The sequence below is a fragment of the Balaenoptera musculus genome, chromosome 1 (assembly GCF_009873245.2).
Source record: "Balaenoptera musculus isolate JJ_BM4_2016_0621 chromosome 1, mBalMus1.pri.v3, whole genome shotgun sequence".
NCBI classification, from domain to species: Eukaryota; Metazoa; Chordata; class Mammalia; order Artiodactyla; family Balaenopteridae; genus Balaenoptera; species Balaenoptera musculus.
Genome location: NC_045785.1, coordinates 74566654 through 74581765, shown reverse-complemented (window position 1 = coordinate 74581765; position 15112 = coordinate 74566654). Strand labels below are relative to the sequence as shown.

At 38.6% G+C, this 15112-nt stretch overlaps 1 protein-coding gene across 3 annotated transcripts in view; it reads right to left on the bottom strand.

The window, feature by feature from the left end:
* DNAI3 (dynein axonemal intermediate chain 3) overlaps window positions 1–15112 on the bottom strand; it is a 103173-nt gene that overhangs the window by 54108 nt on the left and 33953 nt on the right. For all 3 annotated transcript variants that reach the window (XM_036870826.1, XM_036872276.1, XM_036871519.1), the window contains 3 exons: window positions 13350–13499; window positions 12092–12291; window positions 6871–6987 (listed from right to left, as the gene is read on the bottom strand). In XM_036870826.1, the coding sequence (XP_036726721.1) occupies window positions 6871–6987; window positions 12092–12291; window positions 13350–13499 (467 nt within the window). The remainder of the gene's footprint in view (window positions 1–6870; window positions 6988–12091; window positions 12292–13349; window positions 13500–15112) is intronic.

Genomic DNA, 15112 nt, shown 5'->3' with positions numbered 1-15112 from the left:
CATACAGGATAAATCGAAGGAGAAACATGCCAAGACACATATTAATCAAAGTATCAAAAACTGAATACAAAGAAAAAAAATTTAAAGCAGCAAGGGAAAAGCAACAAATAACATACAAGGGAATCCCCATAAGAAGGGTGTGGCAGGACATATATAAAGTGATGAAAGGGAAAAATCTACAACCAAGATTACTCTACCCAGCAAGAATCTCATTCAGATTCAACTGAGAAATTAAAACCTTTACAGACAAGCAAAAGCTAAGAGAATTCAGCACCACCAAACCAGCTTTACAATAAATGCTAAAGGAACTTCTCTAGGCAGGAAACACAAGAGAAGGAAAAGATCTACAATAACAAACCCAAAACAATTAAGAAAATGGTAATAGGAACATCTTTGAGAAGATAAACAAAATTGATAAAACATTAGCCAGACTCATCAAGAAAAAAAGGGAGAAGACTCAAATCAACAGAATTAGAAATGAAAAAGAAGAAGTAACAACTGACACTGCAGAAAAAACAAAGGATCATGAGAGATTACTACAAGCAACTATATGCCAATAAAATGGACAACCTGGAAGAAATGGACAAATTCTTAGAAAGCACAACCTCCCGAGACTGAACCAGGAAGAAATAGAAAATATAAACAGACCAATCACAAGCACTGAAATTGAAACTGTGATTAAAAATCTTCCAACAAACAAAAGCCCAGGACCAGATGGCTTCACAGGTGAATTCTATCAAACATTTAGAGAAGAGCTAACACCTATCCTTCTCAAACTCTTCCAAAATATAGCAGAGGGAGGAACTCTCCCAAACTCATTCTATGAGGCCACCATCACCCTGATGCCAAAACCAGACAAAGATGTCCCAAAAAAAGAAAACTACAGGCCAATATCACTGATGAACATAGATGCAAAAATCCTCAACAAAATACTAGCAAACAGAATCCAACAGCACATTAAAAGGATCATACACCATGATCAAGTGGGGTTTATCCCAGGAATACAAGGATTCTTCAATATATGCAAATCAATCAATGTGATACACCATACTAACAAACTGAAGGAGAAAAACCATATGATCATCTCAATAGATGCAGAGAAAGCTTTCGACAGAATTCAACTCCCATTTATGATAAAGACCCTCCAGAAAGTAGGCATAGAGGGAACTTACCTCAACATAATAAAGGCCATATATGACAAATCCACAGCCAACATCGTTCTCAATGGTGAAAAGCTGAAACCATTTCCACTAAGATCAGGAACAAGACAAGGTTGCCCACTCTCACCACTGTTATTCAACATAGCTTTGGAAGTTTTAGTCTCAGCAATCAGAGAAGAAAAAGAAATAAAAGGAATCCAAATTGGAAAAGAAGAAGTTAAGCTGTCACTGTTTGCAGATGACATGATACTATACACAGAGAATCCTAAAGATGCTACCAGAAAACTACTAGAGCTAATCAATGAATTTGTAAAGTAGCAGGATACAAAATTAATGCATAGAAATCTCTTGCATTCCTATACACTAATGATGAGAAATCTGAAAGAGAAATTAAGGAAACACCCCATTTACCACTGCAACAAAATGAATAAATACCTAGGAATAAACATACCTAAGGAGACAAAAGACCTGTATGCAGAAAACTATAAGACACTGATGAAAGAAATTAAAGGTGATACAAACAGATGGAGAGATATACCATGTTCTTGGATTGGAAGAATCAACATTGTGAAAATGACTATATTACCCAAACCAATCTACAGATTCAGTGCAATCCATATCAAACTACCAATGGCATTTTTCACAGAACTAGAACAAAAAATTTCACAATTTGTGTGGAAACACAAAAGACCCTGAATAGCCAAAGCAATCTTGATAAAGAAAAACAGAGCTGGAGGAATCAGGCTCCCTGACTTCAGACTATACTACAAAGCTACAGTAATCAAGACAGTATGGTACTGGCACAGGGAAAGAAATATAGACCAATGGAACAGGATAGAAAGCCCACAGAAAAACCCACGCACCTAGGGTCAACTAATCTATGACAAAGGAGGCAAAGATATACAATGTAGAAAAGACAGCCTCTTCAATAACTGGTGCTGGGAAAACTGGACAGTTACATGTAAAAGAATGAAATTAGAACACTCCCTAACACTATACACAAAAATAATCTCTAAATGGATTAGAGACCTAAATGTAAGGCCAGACACTATAAAACCCTTAGAGGAAAACATAGGCAGAACACTCTATGACATAAATCACAGCAAGATCCTTTTTGACCCACCTCCTAGAGAAATGGAAATAAAACCAAAAATAAACAAATGGGACCTAATGAAACTTAAAAGCTTTTGCACAGCAAAGGAAACCATAAACAAGATGAAAAGACAACCCTCAGAATGGGAGAATGTATTTGCAAAGAAAGCAACTGACAAAGGACGAATCTCCCAAATATACAAGCAGCTCATGCAGCTCAATATCGAAAAAACAAACAACCCAATCCAAAAATGGACAGAAGACCTAAACCGACATTTCTCCAAAGAAGATATACAGATTGCCAACAAACACAAGAAAGGACGCTCAACATCACTAACCATTGGAGAAATGCAAATCAAAACTACAATGAGGTCTCACCTCACACCAGTCAGAATGGCCATCATCAAGAAATCTACAAACAATAAATGCTGGAGAGGGTGTGGAGAAAAGGGAAACCTCTTGCAGTGTTGGTGGGAATGTATATTGATACAGCCCCTATGGAGAACAGTATGGAGGTTCCTTCAAAACCTAAAAATAGAACTACCATATTACGCAGCAATCCCACTACTGGGCATATACCCTGAGAAAGACATAATTCAAAAATATACATGTACCACAATGTTCATTGCAGCACTATTTGCAATAGCCAGGACTTGGAAGCAACCCAAGTGTCCACTGACAGATGAATGGATAAAGAAGATGTGGCACATATATGCAATGGAGTATTACTCAGCCATAAAAAGAAACAAAATTGAGTTATTTGTAGTGAGGTGTATGGACCTAGAGTTGGTCATACAGAGTGAAAGTAGGTCAGAAAGAGAAAAACAAATACTGTATGCTAACCCATATATATGGAATCTAAAAAAAAAAAATGGTTCTGAAGAACCTAGTGGCAGGACAGGAATAAAGATGCAGATGTAGAGAATGGACTTCAGGATGTGGGGAGGGGGAAGGGTAAGCTGGGACGAAGTGAGAGAGTGGTATTGACATATACACACTACCAAATGTAAACTAGATAGCTAGTGGGAAGCAGCCGCATAGCTCAGGGGGATCAGCTCAGTGCTTTGTGTCCACCTAGAGGGGTGGGATAGGGAGGGTGGGAGGGAGACACAAGAGGGAGGAGATATGGGGATGTATGTATATGTATAGCTGATTCACTTTGTTATAAAGCAGAAACTAACATAACATTGTAAAGCAATTATACTCCAAGAAAGATGTTTAAAAAAAATCTTAAAAAAAAAAAAGACTGAGCATGGCAGCTGTGGGCACAAGGGCCTGCCAGTTCTGTGCCTGGCAGGACACCTCCAACAGGTTGTCTTCCTCTGCAGCTTCCTGTTGGGTTGGCTGAGAGTTTGTCTGAAGCTCTCCCTGTTCAATCCTGCTTCCCTTCCCTTTATTTTTTACAGTGAACTTCTCAGTAAACTTCTACTTTGAACTTGATCTCATTTGCTTTTTGAAAACTCCAAACTGATAGAAAAGGCAATTTTCTTAGCCATATTCAGTACCAAATGATCATGTATACTAATTATTGTATTTACATATATATAATTATTATATTAATATATATAATAATTATACTATATACAATTTAAAACAACAAATAAGATATTCTCAAGGGGAGATTTGGAATTTAGAAGTGTGTGTGTGTGTGTGTGTGTGTGTGTGTGTGTGTGGTGGGGGGGGTGGTTTTAGCTGTCAGAGTGTCTGGGAGGTGCTAATGTGTTTAATTCTGTTACTAAACCTCCCACAATGCATAAGACAGTCCCTAAAATGAAGAATTATCCTGCTAAAAATACTAACGTTGCTCCTTTAAAAAACAGTCTTGGTGCTCTTCTTAGTCCAGGGAACTTGGCTTGACAAGTTCCTGTTTTACAAGTTACTATAATGTTTATTGTCCCTTTATATGTTTAGGCTTGAAAGCTCAGCCTCCTCCCAAGGCCTCTAGGAGCTTTCCCAAAATTAGAATGCCACCCAAGGTTTCACCCTAATGACTGAAAGTCCAAACAACTTGGTTTTTTTAATAAATGTAGTAAGTTGAAAGTGGTTTTCAATTATGAATTTCCTAAAATAAGAAAAAAACCCTTTATTTAGATAATTAAATATAAGCAGTAAGTATCCTAATAGATATTCCTAACATATTAAATAAGGGTACCATTTAATACCTGTGTCATTAATCATTACACTACCATTCACTGTGTAATTGAATACTCTTTGGGCTAAATTCTTCTTGTACTTCATCTTTCAAACTGGATGCATTTCCTAGGACGGCAGCATCAGCATGACCTGGAGCTGTTAGAAATGCAAAGCGGCAGGCTCCACCCCAGACCTACTTAGTCAGAACCTGCATTTTAACAAGATGCCCAGGTGGTCCATATGCACATTAAAGTTTGAACAACCCTGTGTTTGAACAACCCTGAACAACCCTATGAACAACCCGGAGCTTCAAGGTTTAAGGCCAGTTTCAAGCAGAAGCATTTGTTAGCATTTTCAAAATCATTTCTTTCTGTTTCAGCCTCAACTGTCTTCACAAGGGAGTAATTCACAAAGGAGAAGTGAAGACAGCACCTTTTCTCTGGTTTCCTGTTTCTTGATTTTGGTGTACTCTACCATGTGGTTCCTGAAAGTGATGAACTGGAGGCTGGCAAAGCTTGTTGTCTGAGTGAAAGCCCATGGGTATCGCTGTTTTTTTAACCCCAAAACGAACGTTTCTTAGTTGCTTTGAGAATCCCCTTGAAGTTTCTCTCTCTCCTCTCAGATCATTTTCTTCTTTTGCAAATAATGCTTGCCTTAGGTTTGTTCTGGACAAAATTCTATGAGAAGGAAACAACTCATTTCTAAAAGAGCTCTCTTCCAGAACAAAACAAGGTTTATTTTAATCTTAAAAAATTAAGTAAACCTTAAACAGTTCTAGAGTGGGAAGCATGGCTGTGATGTAAATGTGGTTTCTTATTTATTCTTGGCCAATGCTGTTAAAATTCCTGTACCAATTTTCCTCTTTCTTCTTATAGTTCTGGCTCCTCCCTCCCACATCTCAAGGAGGGAATTATGAAGCTGTTCACCATCCCTCTCCTTATAAGCTTGGCAATTGAAAGGGAAGAATAAAAGCCCACGTCTAAAGATAATACAGGGACTTCCCTGGTGGTCCATTGGCTAACAGTCCATGCTCCCAATGCAGGGGGTCTGGGTTGGATCCCTGGTCAGGGAACTAGATCCCACATGCATGCTGCAACTAAGGATCCCGCATGCCCGCGTGCCGCAACAAAGATCCGGCTTGCCACAACTAAGACTCAATGAAGCCAAATAAATAAATATTAAAAAAAAAAAAGATAATACACAATGTAGATAATTGAGAATTGGCTATAGACCATTTATTCCCCTGAAATTGATTGTACATAGACAGACTTCTCATTTTTAATGTCCTTAGGAAAAATTTTAATAATTACTTAATTTTGATATGAGGAAAAGAAACCTCAGGTTTTCTGGTTTCTTTCTAATTGTCTACATAGGAAAAACTATAGCACACTTGCTGTAAGTGAGTGGCAAATAGTTAATAAGCTCTCTTTGAATAATTAGTGAATTTTTGAACCAGATTCTCTCTAGGCTTAGGTAACAACTTTTGAGAGTTGTTGGAATTTTCTTTTCTTTTTTTTTTTAACATCTTTATTAGATTATAATTGCTTTACAATGTTGTGTTAGTTTCTGCTGTACAACAAAGTGAATCAGCTATATGTATACCTATATCCCCCTCCCTCTTGGGCCTTCCTCCCACCCTCCCCATCCCACCCCTCTAGGTCATCACAAGGAATTTTCAAGACATTTAATCTTAAAATGTTTTCTTAAAAATAAAAATAAAAGAGCTTAACTTGGGCTATATATGAACTTGTCTACCAAATCTTTAATTTTGGGAGGAAATGGTAACCAACCTATTGGTACAACTGGTAGACATGTCCACCATTGGCTCCACTTATCTTAACTCTGATATCAACTTGATGAGACCTTCAAACTCTTTCTCTGGTTTAGAAGTCCCCAGGGTCTGCCTAGGGCCTGAATATGAGTGTAGGGGGCATTTTAAAGACACCTCTCTTTCAGAGCCAGTAAGAGTGGCAGCAACACAGGAATTAGAGATAAGGGTGACATATCCAAAAATTACATCTGAACTGACTTCAGATTCTCATTTAAAAGGTATTTTTGTAAATTCCTATCATCATGGTAATGACCATCCTCAACATCCACAACATCTTCACCTTTGTAATCCTGTAAAAATCAATGAAGCTAAGAAGGGGACTGAGGAGTGAAGAAAAAGACTTAAAGGAAACCATGGTAAATAAATGTTAATTTGCCGTTAGGAAAACATCCTCACATGTTCAACTATATACACCTTCCAGGCTGACACTGTTTGGTGTGGCCCTAGCTTAGAAGGTCTAGGATGTTGCTTAGCAATAGAAGGGAAAGAAAGACTGAGAATCTGTAGAATGTGTCACATGCTCATGAGTATCTGATAACTGTCTTCAGACTTTCTATCTGTACACCAGGTATGGAGTTGTTTTTTAAGACCTATTATTATAAGTAAACATATACATTTTATGTTTTTTTTTAAAATTTAATATACAATTTTTACCTTATAGACACATTGTTAAGAAACTCAGTCAAAGTCTTTGATTGTCCCAGTGCCTCTTTTTCTTCTTCCGAAAATTCTCTTGGATAATATTGTGTAGTAGCATTTTTGGGATATGTCCTAATATATTGAAAGAAATCGAATACCAAAAGTTAGATCAAAGACAAGCAAATATAGGTCATAACAGGGAAAAGATTTTTCTCTGTGACAATATTAGGATATTATTTTATACTTAAATTCTACATATTGAATTTTTTCTTTATCCTAGACAACTGATGTTGGCTGCCATTCGAAGTATTTGTGAATTTCTCTTTGACATAATCAACAAGCTCTTTATTATAAAAAAAAATTTAGTTATCATTTTAAACTTACAGAAAAGTTGTAAGAAGGGTATAAGAAATTTCCATACATCCTTTACCCAGATTCATTAATTATTAACATTTTGTCACATTTGTGTATCATTCTTTCTTCATTTCATTAAATCAGTGTTTCTCAACCAGTGCGATCCTGTTCCATCTTCTCAATCCAGGAATATTTGGTAATGTCTGGAAACAATGTTGGCTGTCACAACTGGGAAGAGCTCCTGGCATCTAGAGGGTAGAGCCCAGGGACGCTAGAGTGCATAAGGCAGCTCTCCCACAACAGAGAATTATCCAGCCGGTAGTGTTGAGGTTGAGAAACTCTGCTCTAAATATACAAAACCTGGAACAAGTTACATTTTGGCAGTAATGGCAGCACCATCTCTGGGAGAAAGTTTATTCCATCCAGTCTGCTCTCAGTGTTCACCTCCACCCTTGAACACAACACATTGTATTGTACCTCTGGGCTTTGTCAGTCTCACCCACTAGACTGAGTGAGCTCCTTGATCTTAGGGTGCGGGGCTGTAGAAAGATCATATGGCAAGTCCTTAAGAGAGTGCACTCTGGTGACAGGCTGCCTGGCTTTGAAGCCTGGTTCTATCACTTACTAGCTATGTGACCCTGAGCTAATTATTTAACCTCTCTGTGCCTGGTTCTTCATCCCTAAAAGAAATTCTGAAAGTCCTTAGCTCACAGTGTCATTGTAAGGATTGAATGTGTTAATAGATGCAAAGCTTTTAAAACAGTGCCTAGGACATTTTAAGTGCTCAAAAAAATTAGGTTGTATTTAACCTGTGTTGTTGAACAAATGTCAGGAAAATGTCTCTGAGAGGCAAGTATATTAATGGAGAGTAATCAAACAGAGTGGTAAACAGAGTTTTGTTTATATTTAATTGAACAATTCATTCTTTTTTTCCCTGCCTAGATCAGTATCCATAGCAGAAGACAGGGTGATGGAAAGAAAGAATGTTGGTGCTGGAACCAGAGACTTGGGTTCAGATCTTAGCGTCACCTTTTATTTTCTATCCCACACTAGTACCCTCCAGGTAGGATTAAGTAAGAAATTATATGGTGCCTGGTGGTTTCATCAAAGTAGCAATATGACTGAGTCACTCTTATTTTTTAAAATGTGATTTCTTTTGTTGTTTCTCAGCGGATCTATTCATTATTGCTTTAAATTTAAATTATGTTCTAAACATTGAGCTTTCATTTTTAACCCTTTTTTGCCTTAGTTTCCTTATTTGTAAAATGGAGATGGTGCCTACCTCAGAGGGCAGTTGTGAGGATTAATTGAGTTGATGTGTACAAAGTATTGATACTTAGAAGAATGCCTGGTATGTGGTAAGGACACTGTAAACATTTGCTTTCATTGTCATTACTCTTTGAACCTCATCTTTGATTTTGCTTTTTTACTTCTTCCATCACAATCATATATCCCATCTTTTCCACCTAATTTCTGATCTTAGTAAGTGGTACCAGCATTCTCCCAAGTCACCTGGATTTGAACCATTTAAATTCCCTTTGATTTACTCCCCCCCACACCCCACTTTGTGGGTCAAGACCTGCCGCTATTTCTCATCTATTCCCTCCATCTACATAGAAACAACTGTTCATCATTATCAGTCAACATTCATTGAGAGCCTAATAAATCTAAAGTCCTGTGGTTAGGGTCCCTGTTGTTAGAAGTTCACTCTCCCTTTCTGAGTCTACCTCCTGAGTCTACCCTGGCTGACTCATTCTTTTCACTTTTCTGCACTCTGGTAGAAAAATAGAAATCTCTAGTTGTCTTGACTAAGAAATTTTTCTCAAAATCTAAGTTTCTTTTGTACTAATGAATCACCTCTCTCTTTCCTGTCTTACCCTCACTTCTTGGTGTTTAATGATCTTTGATGTCCTAATTCTCTGCTGAGACTTGACCACCAATCCTTGTCTTTCTCTTCATCTCTTTTGGTTTGGCCTGTCTATCTGCCTCCCTGGTTTCTGACCCATGTCTTGTCCTGACCCCTGGTATCTATGTACATGTGCTCTAACTTTAACATTACATTTTCATGGTTCCTGATCCTTTGGTTCACAGAGATCTGAAAAGCATGTTTTGTACTATGGTCCACACTGAGGACCCACGATTCTCCTGGTCACAGCCTCTCTCACTGTATATTTCATGGCTCTTCTCTGAACATTGAACTCAAGTCAGTGACTCTGCACATTCTTCCTTCACTTGATCCTTCTCCTCCTCCTTCCCTTCCTTGGTTCCTTTTCCCCCTCCATTTAGTAAATATGTGCCAGGAACTGTCCTAGGAGTTGGGGATATAGAATTAAACAAAATAGACAAAGTTCCAGTCTCATGGAGCTTCAGTTCTAAGTGGTGGTGAGGTGAAGGTGAGAGAAGAGAGACAATGCTTGGTGAATTCAAGGAACAAGGAAGCCAGTGGGGCTGGAGTGGATGAACCAGGGGAATTGTGGGAAATGAGGGTAGAGGGGCAGATGGAATTTAGATCACATGAAGCCTTGTAGGTTCCTTCAGGATGGGAAGCCATAGGAGGGTTTTTGTCAGGGACATGATATGACTTGCATTTTAACAGGATTAGTCTGGCTCTTCTATGAAGAACAGAATGTAGGAGGGAAAGGATGGATGGAGAAAGCCCAGTTAGGGTGCATTCCAGTAATCCAGGCAAGAGATGATCATGGCTTGATCCAAGGTGATAGCAGTGAATATGTTTTGAAGATAGACCCAAGAAAATTCAAGGTTTGGGGTCTGAGTAATTACAAGAAGATCAGTGCCATTTACTGAGATGAGGAAGATTCAGGGAGTTTCAGGTTTGAAAATAGAAAATCAAAAGTTTGTTGTGGGGCATGTTAACTTTGAGACACCTATTAGATACTTAAGGAAGCAGATGAATAAATGAGTGTGAGTTCAGGGGAGAGATTGAGGTTGAAGGTATAGTTTGGGAGCCACCGGCAAACAGATAATAGGTAACACCACAGGAATGAATAAGTTCACCCAGGGATTACGCACAGTTAGAGAAAACATCAAAAGGAGTCAGCTTTGGGGTCCTTTAATATTTAGAAATTGGAAGGAGAAGGATCCAGTAAAAGAGACTGAGAAGGAGCTGCCAGTGAGTTAGGAGGGTTACACTGAGTATTGTCCATAAGCCAAGAAGGAGAGATAGTCAACCATGTTAAATACTGCTGAGAAGTGGAGAAAGAGGGTGTCTGAAAATGGGATTAGGCAATCAGACCACTGCAGGTCTTTGGTGACCTTGTTAAGACTAGAGTGGGCTCAAGGCAGAATGGAAGAGAAGGTGCAACTAGAGAATGTGGAAAACTGCTGTGAGGAGTTTTGTTGTTAAAAAAAAAAAAAAAGAAAAAGGAAAAAAAAGCAGAGAAAGTAGCTAATAGCCAGAAAGGTTGAAACAGTTTTTTGTTTGTTGGCTTTAATGATGGGAGTTACAGCATTTTGTATTTATACATGTCTCCTCTCCACCCTCTCTTCTTGGTTTGCTGACACCACCTTACTTTATCTGGTTTAATTACAGTAGATTCCCATTTGGCCAATGTCCTCAACTCCAGGGGTTTTTTTTTCCCTCTGCATTCCAATACATACTGCCTGGCTCATCTTACTTTAATAGCTTTAATCTTGCCTCTCCCTTGCTTCAGACCTTGCCAAAATTCCCTATCGTCTGCCACAGAGAGTCTGCTTGTCTCTGCTGCTCCCTCCACGCTACCCAGGCTGGTCTCCTTGTGGTCCCATGCAGACCCTGTTCATCCCACCCCCTAGATGTTCAGGTCATTTAAAAAAATCTGGGATGTTTTCCCTTTCTCTATGTCTCCAAATCATATTCAACATTTGTAGCTATCTTTTATAGAACTAAAATTATTTCAAAATAACTTTTTTTAATCCTAAAAAATATTCATAGATTAGCTAAATATGTCTTCAGATTTATACAACATTCAAAGCCGAGCTCAAGTCCCCAAAGCATTCCCTCAGCAATCAATTTTACATCAATTCATTCACTGGATAAATTTTAATTAAATTACAAATTTAATTAATCATTTGTAGCCTCAAAGTGCTCAGGATCTAAGGCAGACAGGTGAGCAGATGAATACAATATGGGTCATCAGTGCTACAATAAAGATACCTCTAAGCTCTAGTGGGAACCCAGAGGAGAGAGTGATCAACCCTACCTGGAGTTTCCAGGAAGTCACAGAGGAGGGGGTACTGAACTGGAACTTAAAGGATGAGGAGGGGTGGATAAGGTAATGAAGGGCATTTTATGCAGAGGAATAGCAAGGGCAAAGGCAGGAAAACGTGGAAGAGCAGGTATTCTGGGAGCTGGAAGTAGCTCATAGGCTAGAGCACAGAGGGCTTGTTTGGGAACAGGGCTGGACAGGCAGACAGTGCCTTGTCATGAAGGAAGGGGGACCTTACATGTCATCCTAACGGCTCTGGATGAGATGGGGAGACATGGAAGAGATCTGGGCAGTAGTGAAGTAAAACAATCTGATTTGGTTCGTAAGAATGATCACTTAGGCAGTAGAATAGACAAGTTAGAAGGTGATGGTAATATTTCAGATGAGATGACCAGGTCCCCTTCTCTGAGAGCAGTACTATAGTTATTAACAGCATTGCTCATTTTCCCACTTCATAATCTTTACAGTCTTATATACTTGTATTTCATTTTCCTAGTAAGATTGTTAAAAGGCATTATTGCTTATAATTAGATCTTCTTGAGCTGAATTACTCTGTGGAGATCTGGCATCACTGTCAATGCGTTTCTATCATACAGATCTCTCAAAGTAATCATGGATGTTGCTGGATTTTACCATAACTGCCTTTGAAAATACATATAAATTCATCGCATACTTACCATCTTGTCTGAGTACTTGTGTCCTTGATTTTGGGGACTACTTGCATGCCAACATCTCTCTCAAGTTGCTTAAGGGTAAAATTTTTATCTGGGTAGGCTGTACATTCAATATAGGCATCTTTTACGCTGGAAGCATTCTGGTCACTGAACTTAACTGGGGCACCAAATTCACTTCGTTTTCGAGAAATCATATATGTAATCTGCAACACATGTAAGCAGTACAGGAAACAATCGAGTCTTTGGAGAAAAATGATGTGTGGCCGACAACACTGGTGCTCTGCCCACATCCTCTTGGACCCCTTTGTGTACTTTCTGTGCACCTTTCCAGGTCCCTTTGCTCTCTGTTCCCACAGCCACCAGCTACCTACAGCTATTCTGTGGAGGATGCTCTAGAGCTACCAGGACCACTTTGCCTGAAGGTACAAAGAACAGGAAGTGACTGGCAGTTTATATCCAGGCCAGCAATGGACTGGTGGGAGACATATGTAAGCCCATCTCTTTTGCTTCTGTTTGGGACAGCTCTGAGGTATAATTTACCTAGCTCATAGGCTAGAGCACAGAGGCTGAAGCCTTCACTCTGCCAGACTTTTGTCTGAGAGTGCACCCTTGCAGGGCTTCTGTCTCTCGGTCCTGCTGCTTTCCTATTCTCTTACGGGGCCCTTTCATAATAAATCACTTGCACACGATTGCTCCTCTCAGGGGCTGGTCTGGGAATGCCACTTGGTTAGTTTCCTAGGGCTGCTGTACCCACATACCACAGACTAGGTAGGTAGCTTAAAACAACAGGAATTTATTCTCTCTTGGTTGTGGAGGCTGGAAGTCTGAACTAAGGTGTTGGAGGTTTGGTTCCTTCTGAGGCGGAATCTGTTCCCTGCCTGCTCCCAGCTTCTGATGTGATGGCCAGCAATCCTAGGTGTTGCTTGGCTTGTGATACATCACTCCAATTTCTGCCTCCGTCTTCCATGGTGTTCTCCCTGTGTCTCTATGTTTTCACAAGAGCGTCTTCTTATAACGACACCTGCCGTATTGGATAAAACTCCCCTTATTTCCTTTCTGAGGTACTGGGGTTTAGGACTTCAGCTTATCTTTTGGAGGGAGACACAGTCCAGCCCATAACACCCCCAAGACAGTGACCATTCTTCTATCAAAAAAAGCCATATCCCCGCAGCAAACCCAGCAAACCACACTGATCCCTCGGGGATACGTGTTGCTCAGCTACAGGGAGGTGACGGTTAGACATCATATTCAAGCTGCTGACCTCTTTTGTGGATTCTTTAACCAATTCTTCCTCAATTTCTTTTTCACTGCCCAGAGAAACCCATGGTTTACAGATAGGTGGCTTATAAATATATATATCTTCAGGAATATGCTCTTTATATTCTTCTTGTTCTTCTGGAACTTCTGGAGGCTGCAGTAAAATAAATAGGATTCTAAAATATATTACCAGGGCTTCCCTGGTGGCACAGTGGTGAAGAAACCGCCTGCCAATGCAGGGGACACAGGTTCGAGCCCTGGGCTGGGAAGATCCCACATGCCATGGAGCAACTAAGCCTGTGCGCCACAACTACTGAGCCTGCGCTCTAGAGCCTGTGAGCCACAAGTGAAGCCCGCACGCCTAGAGCCCATGCTCCGCAACAAGAGAAGCCACCGCAATGAGAAGCCCGTGCACCACAACGAAGAGTAGCCCTTGCTCATCGCAACTAGAGAAAGCCCGCATGCAGCAATAAAGACCCAACGCAGCCAAAAATAAATAAATAAAATAAATAATAATAAAATTTAAAAAAATAACATATTAAAAAATAAAATAAAATAAAATATATTACCAGAAAAAACACCTATGGTTACCAAAGGGAAAGGGGGGGAGGAATAAATTAGGAGGTGGGATTAACATATACACACTAATGTATATAAAATAGATAACCAACAAGGACCTACTGTACAGCACAGGGAACTCTACTCAGTATTTTGTAATAACCTATAAGTGAAAAGAATCTGAAAAAGAATATATATATATATATATATATATATATATATATATATACACATATGTATATAAAACTGAATCACGTTGCTGTACACCTGAAACTAACACAGCACTGTAAATCAACCATATTTCAATTTAAAAAAAAGAGCTAAGTTCAGCAAAATATATATACATATTACCAAATTTAGGTTATAATTACACATGTATATTTTGCAATAAACTTTGCTTTTATATAAATTCATTAAGCGCTTCCTTATTATTTTTCTTCTTTGTTGGTTCATGCTTTTCAACTATGAGAAGGAAACTATGCAAAAAAAAAAGGAAGAATGACAAAAAAGAAAGAGATCAAGGATATAGAAAGAAGATGAAAGAATCAAGAGGGGAGAGGAAAAAAAGGAAAAGATGTGTGATGAGCAAAAAGCATTTACTGTATGCCTTTAAGAATATGGAATGCTAAAGCTTGATAAAATACAAAGCTAATTTTCTCTGATTTAATGAAATGTTTTTCTGATGAGACGATTATATGTATGAATAAATATGATATCCATTAAATTATAAAGAGCAAATGTTTTTTAAACCAAGATGTCCACAAGAAGATATACAGACAGATAAAGATATAGATACAGATACAGATATAGATATATAGATGTTCACTGCTACTTGATTCATAATAGTGAAAAAATGGGCAACCAAATGAATATCAATAGGGAAAAGGGTTGATACATTGTGGTATAGTCAGAAGATAAAATCTCATAAAACAGTTGCAATGAACAAACTCAATCTACATGTATATGATTCTAAATGTATTAACATGAACAGATCCTAGAATTTTACAATTTGGTGAAAAACAAAGTTGCAAAACAAGTTGTATAATATAATTTTATGTAAATTTTAAATGAATAAAACAGTAAAATGTATTATTTGTGGAGCATACATGCATGGTAACAGTATGAAACCATGGACAGAAGACTATATAACAACCTTAGAATAATAGTTCCTTATAGAGAGGAGTTAGAAAAATTGAATTAAGGAGGATA